General features: G+C 40.2%; 1 protein-coding gene across 5 annotated transcripts in view; it reads left to right on the top strand.

Moving 5' to 3' along the window:
* The first annotated feature begins 18,593 nt into the window (after positions 1 to 18,593).
* RBMS1 (RNA binding motif single stranded interacting protein 1) overlaps positions 18,594 to 22,489 on the top strand; it is a 214,121-nt gene continuing 210,225 nt past the window's right edge. Inside the window, exon 1 of one of the 5 annotated variants that reach the window (XM_041721831.1) lies at positions 18,594 to 19,152. In XM_041721831.1, coding sequence (XP_041577765.1) covers positions 19,078 to 19,152 — 75 coding nt within the window. In that variant the 5' untranslated portion in view covers positions 18,594 to 19,077. The remainder of the gene's footprint in view (positions 19,153 to 22,489) is intronic. The other 4 variants (XM_041721825.1, XM_041721827.1, XM_041721829.1 and 1 more) reach the window with 4 other exon arrangements.

Genomic DNA, 22,489 nt, shown 5'->3' with positions numbered 1-22,489 from the left:
CAACAAAAAGCCCAAAAATGCAAAAAATGTGGCAACAAGTAGACCACAAAAAGGACACTGTTTACTGTATGAGAGCCAAAACAAGAAGGCAGAGAGCATTGCCTTGTTCTGTCTCAAACAGAAGTGTGTGACGGGGGACTCAAACTCTCTGCCTCTCTGCACATGTCAAGAAATGACCACAAAAGCACCATGAGTATTGATTATGAAATTACAAATTTTAGTGAGCAGACTAAATAATAATGAGGATCAACTATATAAGAGATCAACACTAAACTACCAGACTGTAAATCCAAGATGGACAAGGACCATGGTTTATTTATCCTTATGTGTCAAGTGCTTAACACATGCTAATGTTCAATACATATTCATCTACTGAATTAATGAAGACTAGAGACAAAAAACATTCTAATCTGCTTGTAGGGTTGTTTTTGTTTTTGTTTTGTTTTTGTTTTTTTAGTTAAGCAATTCTTACATATGACATGTGAGTAGGGAAAATTTACAAATGATCCAGTAATTTTTTCTGACTGTTCCAATGTCATCTGAAGAAGTTTGAAACGTGACAACCAGTTACTGAAATGAAGAGGACGAAGATGAAACTTGAAGAAAGCACCATGGGGTAAGTAGAGAGGTTGGCAAATATAAAGTTAAGGTGGTTTGCAAGTCCCTTTAAACTAAAGGAAGTTTGGAACATGGATCCTATCTATAGTAATTTCTGGTCTTTTTTTTTTAAGTAGTCTCCATGTCCAACGTGGGGCTTGAACTCAGCACCCTGAGATCAAGACCTGAGCTAAGATCAAGAGGCAGACGCTTAACTGACTGAGCTATCCAGAGGTGCCCGCATCCTGACTTCTGCTGACTGGATCAGGTCATGCCAGTTCTGGACATCTCGAGGAAGTCATAGTTGCCTCTGTGACTCTTCATGATAGTTAACTGAACTTTAAGATTTGTTCAGTAAAGAGTACATTGTTTTCCTTATGTTTGCATGGAGTTCCTGTGTTGTCTGGAATTTCTATGAAGAATTTCCATTCTCTTGGCAATCATTTCTGAACACCTCAATTTTTACTGATGTCCAAGATCAGTATAATAATCCCAGCAATGAGATCTTAGATTTTAAAATTAGCATAAGAGCTCACATATATAGTGCTTATTATTTATCAGATATACTTCTCAGTGGTACATACATATTTATATGAATATCACAATGCTTATAACTCAGATCATATACTGTGAACAAATATATACTGATTCACAATAAGTTTAAGTCACAATAAGTTATGATTAAGAACACTTTTTACCAGGGGATCCCTGGGTGGCTCAGCAGTTTAGTGCCTGCCTTTGGTCCAGGGCATGATCCTGGAGTCCCAGGATCAAGTCCCATGTCGAGCTCCCTGCATGGAGCCTGCTTCTCCCTCTGACTGTGTCTCTGCCTCTCTCTCTCTCTCTCTCTCTCTCTCTCTTTCTCTCTCTCTCTGGGTTTCTCATGAATAAATAAATAAAATATTTTAAAAAATAAAGGAACAATTATTACCTTCTCCACTTTATAAGGAGGAACCAGAAGTACACAGAGGTTAAGTAGCTTGCCCAGGGTCAAACAGCAATTAAGTGAGAGAGCAAAGTTTCAAATCTAAGTTCATCTTCTGACTCCCACCCACCAAGCCATCTGCAGATATAGAGACTGCACTATAGTTTGATGTGATCTATGACTACATTTTCTGAGTTTGCAGACCTATTAATCAGTAATATTTGTCGAACATGCATCTATTGAACAGTAGTAAAATACAAAATTTCATGGCACTTGAGTTTGCAAATTTTCACTGGAGCTTGATAAGAAAGATATCTTGTCTTCTTTGTTTTTGTTTTCTTTCATTCTCCGATTCAGACTGTTGTCTTGCTTTTCTCCTTTTCACTAATGTAACTTGCCTCAAAATTAGTCATGATATAAAAAAATCATGTCTTTGTCATGGGGATTTTGTGATTCATGAAGGAAGATCAAACAACCTGTCAAAGTGATGTCAATCATTTTCATAGGTGTAAAAATATGATCCTAGAAAGTCCAGGAGATACCGTAGCATGAATGGAAGAAAATAATTGTTTCAACTAAGACATGCTTCTGTTTTACTACACATAAACCAAGATGATTTAAAGGCAAGAATAGCTTTGGACAGTGACTGCCCGAGCAACCTTGAAAACATACTGTTTTGCTCATGACAAAATTAATCATGTGCAGAATGGCTGAATCTGATCAGGAATTCTTATCTAGCACTTGTGGCCTCTGAACCAAAAAGACAGAAAGAACACTCCATCAGGGAGGAGTAGGCCTTACTGTTTACATTCTTCAATAGAGAAATCCTCTCAGAATAAAGTGAGGGAACCAGGCCTGTCAGAACAGTGGTATCAGAGGAGGAAAACAAGTTATTAGAATAAACTTATTAAATAAACCGATTCAAACTACAGCAATAAGGCATGATGCTTTAGGAAGCCATGTCCTTTACCTCAGAAAGATTCCCATGTGATGCCAAACAAGCAGCTTGGGCTATGTGAAAACATAAAATCAGAGAGGTTGTGGGATGCAACTTAAAGTAGTCACTTTTATCCTTGATTAATCTTTGTCCTTTCAAGTCTCCTCAAAATTTCCAGCTTCCTAATATTTAAAAGAACTAAATTAAAGCCAATGGGAGGCAATTAGCAAAACATCAGCACAATGGTAAATGGAGATTTTTTTTTTCCCCAAAGCACTCTAACCTATTGAACAAAAATAAAACCATAGTTTGTGAGTGGAAGGAAGTAGAGTGGTTTTCATTATTATGTATCTAAAATATAACCTTGCTCATATATAATCTCATTTAAATATAATCTAATCTTACAAGATTAGATCTTGTAAAAATGAAATCTTTTTTTGAGGGTGAGTGAAAGGTGTATCATTATCCTCTCTCTTAAATACAGATATTCCCAATCAAATGTCTTAAGATATTTAAGTTATGTAATTACTCTTATAGAGTAAAATTTAGGATTTTTAGGAGATAATATTTGTTATTACATATCCTAATGTTATCACATTATGTGACATTCTACTAGTATATCTGAAGTCACCAACAACCTAAAATACATTTTGTTTTCTAGTTGATCCATATTTATTAGTTTCTTAATTTTAAATTCATGAAAAATGTTTCATATTAGATCTAAAGATGTAAGAAGTACATGGAGGTTCTCTGTTAAATGTGTGAAAGTTAAACTCAAAGTATGGATAGGATTTGAAATGGAGTTATTGAGGAAATGAGGAATGCTCCCTCTCCCTGGGTCTTGTTAAAAATAGGACAGAGTCTCATCTGTCTGGGCTAGTTGGGTGTGGTGCCGACTGGAGGCAGGAAGATGGACTAGAATAGATGACCGCACACTGTCCCTGACATCCTGGGGACTCAACGATCCTAGAAATGCTTGGACTCGGCACCGTAAGACTAAATGAGTAAAAAACTCTCCTGAGTTTTTATTGAACCACGAAGGCCTGAGAAGTAAACACATCCTTCATTCCTGTAGGTTTCTGTAACTGAAAAACACCTAGGATATATGGGTAGCCTCCCTTTACTCAACTGATATATTAGACATGGTGGTGCTAGAAAGGATTCCAGAAATTAGCCAGCCTTAGACAGACCTTCACAAAAGTGTATGACTCTTAATTTTAAGAAACTGAATCCCCTGAGAATCCAGGGAAGTATACTATTTAAAGGAATTCTATATTGAATCCTTTCATTAAGAAAATATTCACCCTCAGTTTTGCTTTTTTTGTTTGTCTACAATTTTGGTTTTCCTACAGTGAGATGTACTAGTAGAGTACTGTCTTAAATTTCACCACTGCATTAAGAATTTTTTTAAATGGATATTTATTGATTGTACTGTTGTGTAACTACTAAAATGATAACTATAAAAACTATGCAACTGGGAAAGTAGAAATGAAATATTATATGAGAAAGGTAGAACTTGAGATTGTGTGTTTGCAGGTTACAAATATATAAAAATCTTAATTATACCAGAATTAAAATCAGAAGCAGCTTTTACAAGATAAGGATACAGAAACTTTACATAAATGTGCCTACTCATTTCCAAATTAATTTAAATTTCATTAACTAAACCATACCTGTGTTCCATTGGCTCTTTGCTTGAAGTGAAAAATAATGAGGCATACTTCACTGAGTATGGACTCAGTTCAAATCCTGATTCCTTCACTCTGAAGCCTTGGCCAGGATGTAACCTCACATAGCCTTTGTCTTCTCACCTGAAAATGCAAAGATGGTAACCTACAAAGCAGGGTAATTGAGAAGATTAAATGAGATAACATGTAGTAAGTGGCATTGTGCAAGAGGTATCAAGTGTGAAAGATTCATGGAAGTCAAATGTAAGCATGACCTCCAGCAAGCCAATTCAAAAATGAATGTTTAGCAGGCTGGATCCCGGTGGGGATAGAGGTGCCCTGACCCAGCTTACTTTGCCCATTCCCCACCAACACCAATTACCCACTACGGCATCTAATCTCCCTGCACAGAATTCATTAAGGGGTGTTAACTCCATCCTTTGAGCACATAAGAGACCCATCTTTCAAAGAGTTGGAATATCCTGAGGATTCCACAGCAGTAAACACCACTGCCCTATAATCACATTATCCAAGAGTCTAACTTCCTTCTAGACATCAGGGAGCAGGTACTGGTCTTCTGAATGTTAGATTAGATTTCCTCCTCCCATAAGGCCAGACATCCCCCGAACACAAGGAAATCCATCTAAAGCATCTTGACAGTGCAGGATTACTCGCATTTCATTATCGTTGCTGTGTCAATCACAATATATACCAAACACAGGAAGTCCTGACAAAGATTGGACAGCTTACAATCACTGCATTCTGCATTGCTCATACAGAAAATGGAAATGACTGAGTCTCATGTGAGCTGGAAACTAGTCCACCAGACAGATTTACAGTCTTTCTTATGCTCCAATACCCATTCAAGTGGGAAGGTTACAAACATAAGAAGGTTCATGCAATTCTAGAAGCATAATTTGATGGAGAGTAATGTCCCCCCAAAGTGTAGGTGAACAACTTAGTGTCAATCTGATTGAAAGCTACCACCCTGGGGCGAATTTTAGGATCCTGATGTTATTCAATATTCCTTATCAGTGATGAAATGGAATTGGGAAAATTCTGAATTCTGGTATGATGTCAAATATGACAAGATTATTAACACTTAAAAAAGTACAAGAAGAAAATTGAAAGTGTTCTTATATAAATTAGAGACATGTGTAAACAAAGAATTTTGATAGAAAAGTGAAAAGGCAACATTAACACGTGCCCTGAAATTAAAACACTATCTGCTAATGCAATAGGAGAAATTATTATCTAGACATAAACATCAATAAACGGGTTCAAGATTACAATGGCACACATGTTAAAGATACTGATAAAACAATAGTGGATTTGTCTTGTTCCTTTTTTAATAATAGAGCATGATACTATTTTAAAAGAAGGGTAGACTATAAGAGCTTGGTAGAGCACATACTTTATTGCACATGAGAGAGTGCTTTATTAGACCATCTAATTGAATCATGATGCAGTAAATTATGGGAGACCTAGAAAATACATCTAAATATTAGAAAATATTTAAAGAGAAATTGAAAGGCCTGAGATTATTTAGTCAATAGAAAATATGCCTTAGTTATCACAGAACACTGACTAAACATTATCCGTCTTCCACAGGGCAGGATATGATTTCTTAATGTCAAATATTGGAATTTAAGTACCTAAAGGGAAGTGATTTCTTGATAATAAAAAAGAATTTTTGAATAAGTTATCAAAGGAAGTCAAATGACCCTACAAAATCTACAGGTCAGTAACAAATAAGATGTTCTGCCTAATGTGAGCCTGTTGATGCTTATGAGATTCAAGGTATTAGACCAGAGCACATCTAGAGGTCTTAGCCAAGTCTTATACATCACTAACAGTTTGACTTACTTCCTACTTTCAGTCGGTTGCTCTCTTTTCTGCATATGCTCACCTTAGGTGATCTCATCCCCTCCCTTGGTTTTGACTACCAGTCATATAGAATGCTGACCCCAAGCTTACCTCATTTCTGACCTCTCCTCTTAACTTCATATCCATGGATATAAATACTTGCTGGGCACATTCATTCACATATTCACTGGCACCTCCACCAACAAATACAAATTTTATTTGTATTTTACACAAATGTTTATAACAGCACTATTCAAGATAGCCATAAGGTGGAAACAACCCAAGTATCCATCAATGGATGAGTGGATAAACAAATTGTGGTATAAACATCCCAATGGAATATTACTCAGCCATGAGAAAGAATGAAGTACTGATACACGCATGCCTACAATGTGCTCAAAGACATGCTTAGTGAAAGAAGCCAAACCAAAAAAAAAAAAAAAAAGAGCCATATGTTGTATGATTCCATTTATATGGAATGTACACAGGTGGCAAATCCACAGAAAGAGACAACAGATAATTAGTTGCCAGAGGCTGGGAAGAGAATGGAGAATAGGAGTGATTCCTTAATGGGTAATTTTCTGAATTAACTTCCATGTAGCTTAGAATGTTTATCATAGCTTAGAAGTGGAGTAAGTAAAACAGTAAATAATAAGAATGTCTTCATTTACACTTCCTATATACATCATGGTATATAATCTATATGGTGTGTGGTAGTCAGAGTCCAAGGTGGCCTCCAACAGTCTCCATTCCTGGGATCACATTCTCTTACAGTCAGTCCTTTGCCACATTGTAATGAATAAAATACAGCAGGATTAATAGTATGTCACTTCTGAGAGTAGGCTATAAAAGACACTGTAGCTTCTGTCTTGGTTGAGGTCTGTCTCTGGCTCCAGCTCTTTCTCTCTCTCTACTATAGAGAAGCTCACATGGAGAGAAACTGAGGGTGCAGCCAATAGCCACATGAGTGAGTTTAGAAGCCCCAGTCAAACCTTCAGGTGACTACAGTTCTACTTGATAGCTAAATCTTACGGCAGACCCTGAGCCAGAATCATCCAGCTAAGCCATTCCAAAATTCTTGACCCTCAGAAACCATGTGAAGTAATGAATGTTTATTATTTAAGTTGCAAATTTTGCAGTAATTTGTCAGGCAGCAATGAATAACTAATACAGTTATTAAAACTCAACAGAAACCACGACAATTATTTGGAACTCAGATGAACAAATGATTTTTTCAGGGAGGGGTGTTTTATCACTAATGTCGTTTAGTGATAAAAAGGGTGCATAGTGATAATATAAAACATACTGCCTTTAGTTAGCTTTCTTTTTGCTTTGAAATTCTCCAAAGATAATGCGCCCCCTTATTGTCCGTACTCAGAATGAAATGCTCCCACTGCTCTCATACATCCTGGCTCAGTTTGGCCATTGTCATCCCTTCCGTGGAATTTCTGATTTTAGTCTCGCCCATCCACATTGAATGTGTCTTCCACAGTGATAGCAATGTAATCTTTCTAATCATTAATCTGACTTTGTAGCTCAGATTGCAATTCAGATTGTATAAAACCCCTTAATAACTCCCTTGTGACTACAGAATAAAGCTCAGGTGATTTACAAAACTCTTCATTTCTGCCTATGCAGAAAAAATTTCACTTATTACACAGTAGTATTTTAATAAGGTTATCATGATCTGGCCCCTACTTAAGCCTTTCCCACCTCAATCCCTACTCACCTCTGCATCTACTTGTCCTTATAAGCCATAAGGGGAGATTTGTAGTGCACTAACTACACACATACTCTTTTGCATATACTGGTCTTTTGTTGGAATTCTCCAATTTCTCTTTACCCCTACTCCATTCTAATTGTATCTCTATTTACTCAGTAAATTCATTTCTTCCATCCATAAACGATAGTTAAAAATGTCTTTTCTTAGAGAGGCCTCATTGGACGTCGTCAGCCCAAATAAAGTACTTCCTCCTTATCCAGCCCACCATACTCTATAGCAATCATGCATTTACATGTCTGTTTTCTCTACTAGACTGCGAACCACGCCAGGACAGGCACAATATTTAATTTATCCTTAGTGCTCCGTTGATTAACAGTGTCAGCCCACCTGGTATACATGTGCTAAACAATAGAATGAATAAATCTTGAAAATTAAAGCAAAAACAGCAACAAAAACTATCCACTATCACAACATCCTAGCTCACAAACTTACAAATTTTATGCAAGCATTTCCATGTTTTTATATAAATTATCAATTTCCATTCATAGTATTCACATGGTTTAGCATTCTGAATTTGTTTTCTTTTTCAGATAGCTTTTACTGCTATCTGTTCAAGTTCACTAATCTTTTCTTCTACAGTGTCTAAGTTGCTATTAATCCTTTCAAGTTACACCTTTCATCTCAGGCAGTCTTTTCACGAATAAGTAGAGATTATAACTCCAAGTTAAATATACCTTATAGTAAGATCGTCAGCTAGAATGTGCCCCTTCATGCTGTAATACATAAATGATCTTTCCTCTCTTTCTTCCATCCTACCTTGTTTCTTTCCATCCTTCTTTCTTCTTCATCATCCCATTAAAAAGAAATTTATCAATTAAAATTTTACGTTTGTGGCAATTTAGTTCATCATGCCGGTGTTTCTGGTGGTAACGTTGGGGGCAACAGTGGTGGAAGAGGTGATGAGGGTGATGGCAGGCTAGGAGGAGGAAAAGGGAGAGGAGAAAAGGAGGAAGAGGAAGAAAAAGATGAGGAAAGGAAGTGATGAAATGGAGAAAGAAGAGAAAGAGGAAAGACATCCGAAAGGAAATTCAATCGAGATGGGAGGGTAGTACTGAACAATATGAAGCAATAGGACCTTCAGCATCAGAAGTCCTAAGGTTTTGCCCTAGATTTTTTTTTTTTTAAGATTTTATTTATTTATTCTTGAGAGACACACAGAGAGGCAGAGACACAAGCAGGCTCCATGCAGGGAGCCTGATGTGGGACTCGATCCCGGGTCTCCAGGATCAGGCCCTGGGCTGAAGGCGGTGCTAAACCGTTGAGCCACCCGGGCTGCCCTGCCCTAGATTTTTAACTTACCATAACCAACCTTAGTGAGGCCAATCACTGAATCGCTGAACCTTGGTCTTTTTCCATACATAAAATCACTAATAATAATTAATACTTCTGTAGTTTTTAACCTGTGCCAGGCGCTACTCTAAGTGCCACTTGTATATGAACTCATTTAATCTCTCAACAACCTCATTTTACCCTTTCCCAGCTAGAGAGTGGAACAGCCAGTTTTAAACCTAGGCAGTCTGACTCCAGAGTCTGTGCCCTTAGTAAAAATATCTACCTGGAAGGATTTCAGGGAAGATCAAAGGAGGTAACTTATGGATTGCAAACTAAAAAGTAATTATGATGTTAAAATAATTTCAAGATAATGGTAAGGGCAATGATGGTAATAAAGTCCAGGTAAGACTACAGGAAGTCCTAGAACAAAAACAAAGTATTGCTGAGAATTCAACTACAATTTAGATTTGGGAAATGTACAAGTATTAAGGAAGCTGAAGATGATATTTCTTTTATGTGGTCTTTCCTTCTTCCCTAGCTTTCTAATTCCACAGCAGCACCTAGTAAATAGAACCACCAATGCCTTCCGCCTTGACCTAGCTAATTAATCTACAATGCCAGAGAACCCATACCTTAAAAGATAAAAATTGATAGAATTTCTAGTCCTGGGTTTTTGTTTTTATTGAATTATTCTATGTGATCTTGAAATATTTTATAACTTTTCATTTCAGCACTGCATTGAAGAGTATGTTTGTGCGTATATAGATATATACATATGTACATATGCATGCATGCAGACTGGTTAAATCTCAGCTTTTAAGACATTCTTTGTTCTATCTCATTTTTAAACACTTAAATCTCTAGCACCTAAGAATTGAAATTACTAAATAGTTACCTTTAATCTGGGGGAGGGGGTGATTAAATTTTCTTTTTTTAAAGAAAAAAATGCGGAAAGGCAAAAATTCTCTTCTATCTCTTCGGATACTTCTGTAGAAGTTCTGTTATTGGAGAGCACAGTGGTGACATCCTCATTAAAAGAGCCTTAAAATATTTGGAGCACAAGCACCTTTTCTTGACCTCTTCTATGAAATCATGAAATCACAGCCTACCTCATACAGGCATCTAAACATGTGGCTGAACAGGGCAGGCTATTTTAAAAAGTGAAATTGCAGTTGAAAGAAATACCCCTCCGTGGACACGTATTTAATAACATGATTTTGTTGGTCCTCTTAAAACATTTTTTAAAAGGTCATGCCATTAAATGATTTTTATCAAAAGCATTCTAAAAACCTGGAAAGGAGCAAAATTTTAAATCTATCTCTAGGAAACATTGACCTCCACAAAATCCAAATTTCTAACAAAAAAGTGGCTCAAGGACTGCTGGCCTATAAAAAAGAAATCAGACAATAAGGTGAGAGAAATTTTTTCCCTTCCCATTCCATTGGCTTACTCCCTTGACTCCTGAAAATATTAAATTATTTTGGGTTTTGATGTCATCAAAGATTATGATAATATTTATCAGCAACCTGTTTACAAATGGATTCTTTTTTTTTTTTCTTAAAGAGGAAATGCAGTTTTTTTATTTATATTTTTTCCAGTGTATGCAATATATCAGGCTGGTGTTCTTCAGACAAGAAAAATGGGAAGGAGCTTTACATGAGAATAAGTCTTATTATTATACACTTCAGTTTTAATTATCATTATAACTTCAAGAATGTATTCCTTTTTATAGAATCCTTATTTTTCAAAAGATACTCTTTTTAGGCTCCTCAACATATCCAGAGTTTAAAAGGGGGAATCTTTTTTAAATGTTTTCTTTTTTTTTAAATTTAAATTCAATTAATTAGCATATGATTCTTAAATCCCACATATGAGTGAGATCATATGATAATTGTCTTTCTCTGATTGATTTATTTCACTTAGCATGATATCCTCTAGTTCCATCCAGGTTGTTGCAAATGGCAAAATTTCATTCTTTTTTGATGGCTGAGTAGTATTCCATCGTATATATGTACCACATCTTCTTCATCCATTCATCTGTCGATGGACATCTGGTCTCTTTCCAAAGTTTGGCTATTGTGGACACTGCTCCTATAGACATTGGAGTGCAGGCGCCCCCTCAGGTCACTACATTCGTATCTTTGGGGTAAATATCCAGTAGTGCAATTGCTGGGTTGTAGAGTAGCTCTATTTTCAACTTTTTGAGGAACTTCCATACTGTTTTCTAGAGTGGTTGCACCAGCTTGCACTCCACCAACAGTGTACAAGGATTCACCTTTCTCTGCATCCTCGCCAACATGAAGAAAGATCCCTGACTTGTTAGTTTTAGCCATTCTGACTGGTTGCAAATAGAGTCTTAAGATGAGCTAATGACTGCAAATAATAGAACCATGGTTCCTTGAGTACAGGGTCCATATCTTGCCTTTAGAGCCCATCAACAAATAGTTCCTTGCATACTGATGGTGCTTACTGCATGCTCACTGGATGAGCTAATTAGTTACTAAATTATTTTGTTTGTCCCTCGGTGGACATGATCATCTGGGTTAGGTCAGTTACAGTGATAAAGAGGTGAAATCTTATTTATGCAGCTGTTTGGGGGAATGTACGTCTTTGCTAGTAAACTGAATCCTTAGTTCCAGCACATTCTTAGATAGCAGCGCCCAACTCCATGCATTACTTGCTATATTTAGGAGATAGTAGTCCATCATCAACATTAATAAATACTCACTATAGTGGAGTTCCCTCAACTGTGCCCAAATCTAGCTCACACTAAATTTATCAAAAACAAATTTTAACTCATGTATACTTTTTGTCTATTTCACTTATTGGGGGAATTTTTTTTTTCTGTAGTTAATACTTACTGTTTGAAACACTTGTGGACTTTTTTTATTGGTCTAAAATACACTGGGCCAAGGAGGGGATGAGTGGGGGGTTGTTACACAGTCATTCCTGCAAGTAACAAAATTGCTGAGTGTCTGAATTAGAAGGGGCCTTTGAGCACTCAAAAAAGCATTTCCTGCTGCAAATTCTGGAGGGTTCCTAATCTTGACACACTTCTCCATGTGCCTCCAATGAACTTGCACATTAATTAGATAAATGGGTAATTGATGTTTGGAGAGAGGCTCAGATTGGAGGGGCATTCAACCCGAGCTGGTTGGAGGAAATTGTGATGGACCTGAGTCACAAGGTAAGAGTAGAGTGCACCAGGTAAAGAAAGGTGAAATGGATCAGAAAAAGCCAAAGCTGGTTGTTGGAGTTGTATGACAATACAGTGGAGGTTGAAAGGAGCAGGCACAGAGGGGAGGGAAAGAACTACAAGCCAAGAGGTCACATGGAAGGGGATAAATCTGGAAAAATGGGGAGGATGTGGTCAAGAATGGGGCCACGAGCTGTGATAGAAAGTGTGAACTGAACAGTGCGGTGGGGGATATGGGACATATTCTGAGAATTTTTAAATTTGTGTTTTATTTTGATGAAAAAACATTCTTAGGGGCAACTAGGGGGCTCAGTGGTTGTTTACCTTTGGCTCAGGTCATGATCCCAGGGTCCTGGGACCAAGTTCGACATCAGGCTCCCTGCAGGGAGCCTGCATCTCCCTCTGCTTATGTTTCTGCCTCTCCCTGTGTGTCTCTCATGAATAAATAAATAAAATCTTAAAAAAAAAAAATAACAACTCCACAAGGACATTTTAAAAAAATGTTACTTACAAATGTAATACGATTTTAGTTTCTCAAGGCAGGGGTCTACAAAATAGGACCTAAAGATAAATAGCTAAGAGATATCAAGCTAGAGGATTTATACAGAACTTTTTCAAAGGAACTCCTGGGTGGCTCAGTGGTTGGGCATCTGCCTTTGGCTCAGGGCGTGATCCCGGAGTCCCAGGATCAAGTCCCATGTCGGGTTCCCTGCGGGGAGCCTGCTTCTCTCTCTGCCTGTGTCTCTCATGAATAAATAAATAAAATATTTATTTAAGAAAAGAACCTTCTTGACTTCTTGAAGACTGTAAAATGATCCTGTTCATGATGAAACTTCATTGTGGAGTGTAACTACTGGTTCCCTTTTGTCTATCTTCTTATTTATTTAACCCTCTCAGTCATCGTCGTCATCTTCTTCTTCTTCTCCTTCTCCGTCTTCATCAAGATTTTATCCACTTATTCACGACAGTCACAGAGATATAGGGAGAGAGGGAGAAGTAGGCTCCCTGCAGGGATCACGATGGGGGACTGGATTCCAGGACCCTGGGATCATGATCTGAGCTCACCCACTAAGGCACCCAGGTGTCCCAACCCTTTCAGACTTCTAATATTTATGTCAGTCCCACTTTCACCTTGCAAAACCTGGCCTTTCTGTTTTAAGTGTCAGTAAATGTATTACGGACATCACCTCGTTACCTAGTGTGGAAGCAAGAGTATTCACAGTCAGTAATTCTCCAAGTTCTGCGTGCAGTCTTTCTAATAAATCTAAATCCCATTTCCAACTCACTAATGCTCTAGTACAGGGGGTTTTGTAGCAAAATTTCTAATTTTATCCTTCAATTATGTCAATACTCTTTGGCAGATGGCATTAGAACAAAGGCATTAATCAATGCTAATTGGCTTGGTCCGCTTCTGATTACCTATAATAATAAAAAAAATGTTTTCCTTTGGTTATAAGTGAAACCAGATTGGAGATCTCAGATGGGACAATTTGTGCTTCAACGGCTTTAACTTGCTGCTGCTTCTGCACTGACACAGCTCCCCACCTTTCACTTCACACAAGCTTCTTAGGGCTGACCTATTCTCTTCCAGCATGTCTCCTCAAAGAGGTTTGCCCTCACAACTCTACTTAAAATTTCTAACGCAACACTCACAAAGTTGCTCTCTTCCCATTATACTGTTGCTTTCTTCATAGAGTTTGCCTCGACTTAATGTTTTATTTCTGTCTCTCTTACTAGATGGAAAGCTCCATGCAGGCCAACACCAAGTGAGCTGCATCCCCAGTGATATCTATGAGTGTCTTGCATATAGAAGATACTGCTTAAACGTTGGTGAAGGTGTAAAAGTACAGCTTCTCTTGGGGGAACATCATTCAGAGGCTCATGATCTCCTAGGGGTTATCTTGGCACACATTTCATTAAGAATCTTTCAGTAGCTCCTTTTCCCAAACACGCTAAGTATGAAGAACACCTTTTGAAGAATTTGCTATTATTTAAAAAAAAAATTTTTAAGAGCAAGCCAACGTGGGTTTATTAGAGAAATAGCTGATTCAGGTTTGGGCACGAACTGTACAAAAACCTGGGATAACTTTATCAAGCTAGAAAGCAAAAGATCTATCAGACTATTAGGATCTGGTTTAAAAAAAATAAAAAAAGACACAGGAGCCATGTCAAAGAGTCTCCCATTGGCCAAAGATGAGACAATCTGAATACCAGTAAGAATAGACAGTCATAAAAAAAAGAAGAAGAAGTATGACTGCCATGGCTTGAAACAAATAAAATATATAAAAAACCTGTAAGTTCAGAAGATTATTTAAAACTGGTTAGCTTTGGAGTTTCTTATGGCATCAACTCACTATTCTAGAAATTAGTAAATAGGGAGAAATTTATCCTGCTTTTCCTGTGTTAATTGTATTTCAAGTTAACAAAAGGGTTTGAGGAAAATTCTTCTCCATAGACAATTTCCAACTAATAAGTGCGGAAGAAATGATAACATTATAAAACCATAATTTTGTAACACCAACTGAAAAAGAGGTTGAGGTAACACTTGTGAATGACTATTAAAACCATGGAACTTTTTAGTTGGTAAATCAGACTGATAATACCAGAACATCCGATCAATCTTAGTATCACTAAAAATGAGATAATCAGGCATTGTGTGTCTCCCGATATGATATGATGCACATCACCTGTATGTTCGACACCATCTATGAAGTATTCTTTGCCAAAAAAAAAGTGGACCTGAATGTAATTAAACCTCTAGAACTAACCACCACTTTAAATGACACCAGGAGGTTGAAATCAGCCATGTGGGACATTTTATAGAACAAACACCCTGATTTCTTTAACAAATGAATATCAAATTAAAAAGTGAGTGGGGGTGAACTTTTATATATTAAAAGAGGCTTACTCAGTACACCAACCAAATTCAATATGTGGATGTTGTTTCAGTCTGATTTAAATGAACTGCAAACATGATTTTTAGGTAATCAGAGACAAATGAACAAGAACTGGATGAACTAATCTTAATTAATTATGAATTTTGTTAGATGTGATCATGATATTGTCTTAAAAAAGTTATTCTATGAGGTAGATGCTAAAATAGGTGTAGGTGAAATGACATGATGTTTGGGGTTTGCTTTAAAATACTACAGAAAAATAAAAGCATGTTTGTGTGTGTGTCAGTGTGTGGGTGGGAATGGGTGTGAGTACGGGTATAACAAGACTGACAAATGTTGATACGTGTGGAAACTGGTTCATTATTCTCTCTCCTTTATATTTGTTTAAAAATGTTCAGGATTAAAATTAAAAGCTGAGTTTAGTTTTTAAAATGTTCTAGTGTAAAATATAGCAAATATACAAAAAAGTCTATGAACTACTTAAAGAAAACATTGAAATATATTCCCAGGTATCCACAACCCAATGCAAAATGTGAAATGTTACCATCTCTACCAGCCCCCTTTGGTCCCTCCCTGAATATCTCACTCTTCTCCGTCAGAGATGACCACCATTCTGAATTTTGTGTTATCTCGTTATTTTTCTTCATAGAATTTTTTGTTTTGTTGTTCATGTTGTTCATGTTGTGAAAGGTTCCCATTCTTACACAATATGCTGTTTGGTTAATTTTTCCTGTTTTTGAACTTGATACAAATGGAATGATGCTTTATGTTGACTTGCTTCTTCAACATCAATTATGAAAAGATATATATTGATGTATTTAACTGTAGTTTATTAATTTTCACTACTGCGAAGTGTTCCATTGTGTTCATGTACTATAGCCTCTTTATCCATAAAATGGTTCATAGACATCTGAATTTTTAGTATATTGTGAACATTTCCGTATGGAAATGGTGCATATATGGAATATTTTCTTTGAGGTATGTACCCACAAGTAGAATTACTGTGTCATAGGATACATGCAAATGAAGTTGGGCAATGCCAAACTGTTTTCTAAAATGGTGGTTGTAACAATTCACTCTTTCTCTGGAAAGCAGTTTTCAAGATTTTCCCCTCTCCCCATCTTCACTTAACACTTAATATTTTCAGTCTTATTTGTCGATCAGGTAAGTGTGAACTGGTGTCTCATTATTATTTTAACTTGCATTTCCTTTATTATAAATGAGTGTGAGCATATTTTCACAAGTTATAGGACCATTTGTGCTTCCTCCTCTGTGAAATATGCATCTGTCTTTTGCTCATGTTCTAACAAGTTGTTTCCCTATTTCTTGTTGATTCCAAGGAGTTCTTTGTATATTCTGTATATTAACTTTTTATACTTTTATGGATTACAAATAGCTATTCTGTGGCTTGGTCTTTCACTCTTTACAGAATCCTTTCATGAACCAGTATTCTCAATTTTAATATGGTCAAACTGATCAATCTTGTACTCTCGGTCACCTTTATAAAGGAATCTCTCCCTACCTCAAGGCTGTAAAAGTATTTCCCTACATCATCTTCTAACAGCTTCATCATTTTGTTTTTTAATTTAGGTCTTTAATTCACTTGAACTTTTTTGTTTCCCTTTTGTGAGGCAGGGCTCCAATTTCATTTTTTCCATATGGATAGCCAATTGACCTAGAATCATTTATTGTAAAGCTCACTCTTTCTCCACTGCTCTGCGATACTGATTCAGTCATAAATCAAGTGTCTACATAATTGTGTGTGTGCTTCTGGGTTCTTTAACACAGGCTGAATTGTCATCATCCAAGGAAAAAAAGTAGAACAGTCTAAGTTTGGTGATTTCCCTTAGCACCTCAAGCCTTTGAAAACAAGTTCCTAAAACACAAGTTAGTTCATGACAGTTCCCTGCTCACAAGCATTAAAGGATCCCACACTGAAACAATGTAAGGAACTTTAAAGCTCCTTTAGCTAGACAGGGAACCATCTGACCTTCAGATTTACCTTAACCTCAACAATGCCCACCACATAGCAGAGGCTCAGCAAATACTAGTTTCCATATAGGATTTTACATAGGCTAACTGTTAATATTTTTAAAGAGAACATGATTTGTCTTCTGTGGCATATCCCAAATGTTCTCATATGAACTTACATTTATTTTGTTATGTCAAAATGTCTAAGCTTAACATTTGTCTCAATCATGTAAGATTATAGGGGTTTCACGTCACTGTTTCTTTGTCTTAAAGTATCTTACTAAACCTGCTTTGAATAGTAACCCTATAAAAATGTAACTGTTGAACAAAATCACGCATTCCATTTCAGTTCGATTCACCTTTGTGCTGTTAGGAAAGTATAGACTCCTGGAAAACCAGCATGACAAAACAAAGTAACCAAGGTCTATTTAATCACAAATGAATTTTTTTTATTACGTTTTATTCGATGTGCAAGAGCTCCGGTTTGGAGGTGATTTCTTCCTTATTCTATGGTACATTTTGGTGTTATCTCTTTTTTGAGCTGGAATATAAAAGTCTTCTACGGGCAGCTTCAGGGACCAATTAACTCCATTAAATTATATCCAGTTACGCAGTGAACTGAGCCACCGCGTCTGGGGCTGTCTAGAACTGTGACAATTAGGAGATGGGGCGAGGCGGAGAGAGAGATTGATTTTATATGTCGCCGAAGCACACTGCAACAATATGCCTGCGTGACTTTCAAAATGGCCTTAAAATATTCCAAACTCAGGGAGTTTCCTTGCTCCTGAGTGGGAGTTGACAGACTGTCTGGCAGCATTAGAAAGAGGCAGAGAAAAGCTGATGTCTATATTGTGTCCTCTGATAATAACATTCCGCCTCTCTGCGGCGTCTCCCCCTGGAAGGATCGTCTATTTGTTGTGGGATGCGCGCGCGTGTTTCCCAGGGCTCGGCTCCCCTGTGCAGAGGGCAGGGTTTCACCTCGCACATCTGGGAAACCCAAGCCGAAGGACACTAACCCTCCCAAGGTCACCTAGAAAATTAGTGCCGTGGCCTGGGGGGGGGGGGGGGGCAACAGAGCCCAGGTGTCCCGACTCCAGCTTTGGGGTCGGATGCTAAATCATTTTCGAGCTCTTGTTAAAGAAAAAAAAAAAAAAAATCCCCGGGCGGGGGTAAAGTGAGAAATTGATCCGATCTCCTCCGCTTTTCCCTGACTTCCCCTCCCCCTTACGAAGATTAAAAACTCAGGAGAGGAACCGAGGTGTCCGCTCTGCAGTTGTCAGGCCGGTGCCCCGAGCCCCCCCGCCCCCCCGCCCCGCGGCCCGACACAAAGCGGTCGCGGTCCCGGGGGCGGCGGGGGTGAGCGGGGTGAGCGGGGTGAGCGGGGGTCGCGCGGCGCCTCACCTCCCGCGGCCCCGGCCCCGCGCGCCCAGGCCCCGCCCCGCCCCTCCCCCGCCGGCCCCTCCCCCGCCGGCCGGGCGCACCCACCCCAGATGCCGCCGGGCCCCGGGCGCAGCCGCCGCCGCCGCCGCCGCCGCCGCCGCCGAGCTGCCCACTCGCGCTGAGCGCCCGCGAGCCCCGCGCCCGTGCCCGGAGCCGGAGCCCGAGCCGGAGCCCGAGCCGGAGCCCGAGCCCGAGCCCGAGCCGGAGCCCGCGCAGCCTCGCAGCGGTCGGGCTCCGGGAGCGAGTCCCGGGGAGCGCCCTGCCCGGGGTGCCCTCTGCGCCCCGCGGCGCCTTGCCCTCTGCCTGGGAGGAGGAGGAGGAGGAGGAGGAGGAGGAGGAGGAGGAGGAGGAGGAGAAGAAAGAGGAGGAGGAGGAGGACGGCGACGACGTCTGGTCCGGGCTGGGAGGTGGAGCAGCGGCGGCCGCCGCCGCCGGAAAGGGAGAGGCGGGAGGGACGGAGACTTGGAAGCCCCGAAGTGCCCGCGACCCTGCACGGCAGGCTCCCGGCAGGCTGCCTCCCAGCTTCATGGGCAAAGTGTGGAAACAGCAGATGTACCCGCAGTACGCCACCTACTACTACCCCCAGTATCTTCACGCGAAGGTAGGGGCGCGGGGCAGGGCGCGGGGGGCGCGGGGCAGGGCGCGGGGCAGGGCGCGGGGCAGGGCGCGGGGCAGGGCGCGGGGCAGGGCGCGGGGCAGGGCGCGGGGCACGGCCGCTAACTATAGCGCCGGCCTGGGCGGCGCGGGGCGGCGGCTGCCGGGAGCGGAGCGCGGGGATCGGGTTACAGCCCCGGGGGGGGGGGGAACCAGACAGGAAAGAGCCGCCGGCCCCTTCCTGGCCCGGGAGGCGGGGGAGGGGGCGCGGGCCCGAGCGGCGCCCCTGGCCCGGTGCTGGCGGCCGCGCGCGCCTGCCCACCCCCCCCCCCCCCCCCGGCCTCGACCCCGGCCTCGCCCCCGCCCCGCCCCGGGAGCCCCGGGAGCCCCGGCCCCGGCCCCGGCCTCCCCCCGGGGGTGCGCAGCTCCGGCCCCCGGGACGCGGTCCTGCCCGCCTCCGGCCCTGCGCGCCCGCCCCTCGCCTTGATCTTTGTGCGTGTGGCACTTCACCTGGTTACTGATTCCTACTTCTACGCTGGTGTTTTGGGTGGAAAAGTGGCCAAAGTTCACTCACCGTTCATTGATGTCCCTCTTAATCTTCCCTGCAGCTTTTGCAGGGGAGGGACAATGGGCAGGATTTCAGTGCCGAGAACGAAGTGACTTTAGAAGAATGGGGCCCTGTGTGCGGAGCGCCGGCCCCTCTCCAGGGGGCTTTCTCCGAAGGGGCCTGGCAAACGCTTAGGTAACGAGGCCGCTGACATGTAGCCACACAGATCGCGAATGACTAGCTAGGGACCCTGCGTACCCTCGTGAGTGGGCCTACGCTATCCTTACTGTAGGATTTGAGGCATCCCAAACTCCTTGAAAATAAGTTATTTATTTATGGGGCATGAAGAGCGAGGCTCCGTCTGGCTGCTTTGGAAGCTTCTTGCACAATTTGAGAGGGTTGGAGTTGGGCGCACCAGCCTTCTTCAGTGATTAGCATCTTGTATCCTACCCCGGGTGCCCTTGTAGGTCACCAAAAATCAAGTACGGATGCGGCGTCTGAACTTTATTTGGTAGGCTGTGATCGTGTCCTCCTTGCTGGCAGAGGCCATTCCTGGCCGGGTGCACAGAATCTCTGATTCAATCTTGATAAGCCTCCCTTTCCTACAGTGTGTGTGGTCCATGCTGTGTACCTACAACGTAGCTCCGTATTTGCTCACGTAGAAAAGGACACTTGTCAGCACTGAGACCAGAGATTGTCTAGCCATCCGGGGCCTCCTTTTTTACTCCCCCCAATTTTCATCTTACTTTGGGTGGCCAGAAAGCAGCAAGATGGTAGGAGCGAGGATACCCGTTATTCATTTCTGTGTGGTCCCCACACATTTGTTTTTAGGGGTGCAAGGTAGGTGCTCATTTTTTTTTTTTTGCGAGCGACATCGTAAATACAAGTTGTTCAAAGAAATTTTGAGGCATAATCAATGCACTACCTTTTAGATATCATGTATGTTTAATGCACTTGTTTAAATTATGCAGCATTGGGTGCCTAAAGGACATCCTATTCGACACTTAACTGTATGAATAATGAATACATACACTCAGGTGAAGAAGAAAAGGGGCCATGTTTCTACAGGCACATTCACCTTAGTAATTTTTATGTACCATTAGTAAGTTAGAAACCAAGTACATAGCATTTAATATAGCTAATGCAATGCCATTTGGCTCTTTTTGCCCCGTAAATAATTGAAGAGAGAGACAAACGGCAAGAGCCTGCTCCAGTAATTAGGGTCGGAGCCCAGAAAGCTTTAGGGCCCATTTTCTGAAAGTGTGCTTCCTGCATAAAGCATTTAATATTGATTTGTGTTACAGTAAATGACATTCTCAAAACGTATCTTGCTGTTTCTACTATGAAATCTGAAATCCTATTACTCTTTGAATTTCTTTGTTTCAGGAGAAAGACACACATACTGACTTGACCTATATAACATGGTATTCGAGTTCAACAATTAAACCTAAATTCCCTATTGTAAAGTATCTTCATTATCTCAGAAAGGAGCATCTCCTAAAATGTAAAGTGACTAGATGCAGATTTTAGGTAAGCACAGTTTGAAACACCTAGCTCTGTTTTTTAATCCCTGACATATTTTGTTGCTAACAGGCTAGCATGAGTCATTTAAAAAAAAAGGGGGGGGTTAGACTTAGTTTGGTTTGTCGTGAGTTTAAAAACTTACCCTTAAGTCGTTGCCTAATCTACCTAAAGAGTGAATAGTCAGTCACACTTAGAATCTGTTGTCTATAGTGATGATCCTCGCCTGTGTGCGTGTGTCTTTTAACCTTTCTGAAACGTGGGATAGAAAAAAAAAACATCAGCCTGTTTAAAGTACAGTGATGTGTTTGCTAGTCAGAGTTGTTTTGAAACTTCTGTTTGGAAGCCATATCAAAAACTGAGGAATGGCATCGTTGTTTACAAAGTGATATCTGACTTAAATTTGCAGTTCAGAGATGGATGTGATGGTTTTGAGTCAAGACAGAATAAATGGATTGGGTTTCCTTTCATCAGAAGGGATACATACCAATGAAAATGGCACTTGAAATGAGTTTTTTGTAGAGTATGTTATCATACTCTACAAAATTAACATATGTCAAATAATTCATCTGGAGGTAATCATCCCATCAGAGTCTGTTTTGGCAATTTTATTTAGTACTTTTTACCCATAAAAACAATGTTAGTTATTTCTACACTTACTAGCAACAACAACAACAACAAAAATCTGTGGAGCTCTGCTGCAGCGTGTGACCATCTCAGTATGTTTTGTACTTTGACAGGAATAGAAAATCATTAGAAAAATTGTATGGCTCCATTAAATGTAAAGTAAGTCTGAGGCTGCTATGGACGGGGGCAGGCCACTGGGGGGAAGTGAAGGAGATTGTGAAATTTTCATAATATCTTAGTGTGGAGTAAGACAGATTGCAAGTAACCCGATTTTACATGCTTGTTGGGTGTTTTTGTGTTTCTCTGTCAGGGTGGTCTTATCACAGCAGGCTCTCTTTATCACCTGACACATTCATTCTAGGAGGTGGTTTGATGTAGCTTCCTAAATATAAGCACATATTGTTCTAAAGGATTTTCTGAATTATAAATGACCTGTGCTATATTATGGACAATTAAATTTGGTATCCACTTTCCAGCTACATAGAAAAAAAATCTAATAATTTAACGTATTTTAACCTAAAGATTTGTATGTGCATATTTTCAAACATTGGCAGTATTAATTTCACTTAGTACAAAGGCACCCCTTATGGTCTGTTTATTTCAAAGATACTACAGCATACATGACTGCCAATGCATGTATGCAAATATA

The sequence above is a fragment of the Vulpes lagopus genome, chromosome 11 (genome assembly GCF_018345385.1).
Source record: "Vulpes lagopus strain Blue_001 chromosome 11, ASM1834538v1, whole genome shotgun sequence".
Taxonomy (NCBI): Eukaryota; Metazoa; Chordata; class Mammalia; order Carnivora; family Canidae; genus Vulpes; species Vulpes lagopus.
This window is presented reverse-complemented; position numbering and strand designations above follow the sequence as displayed.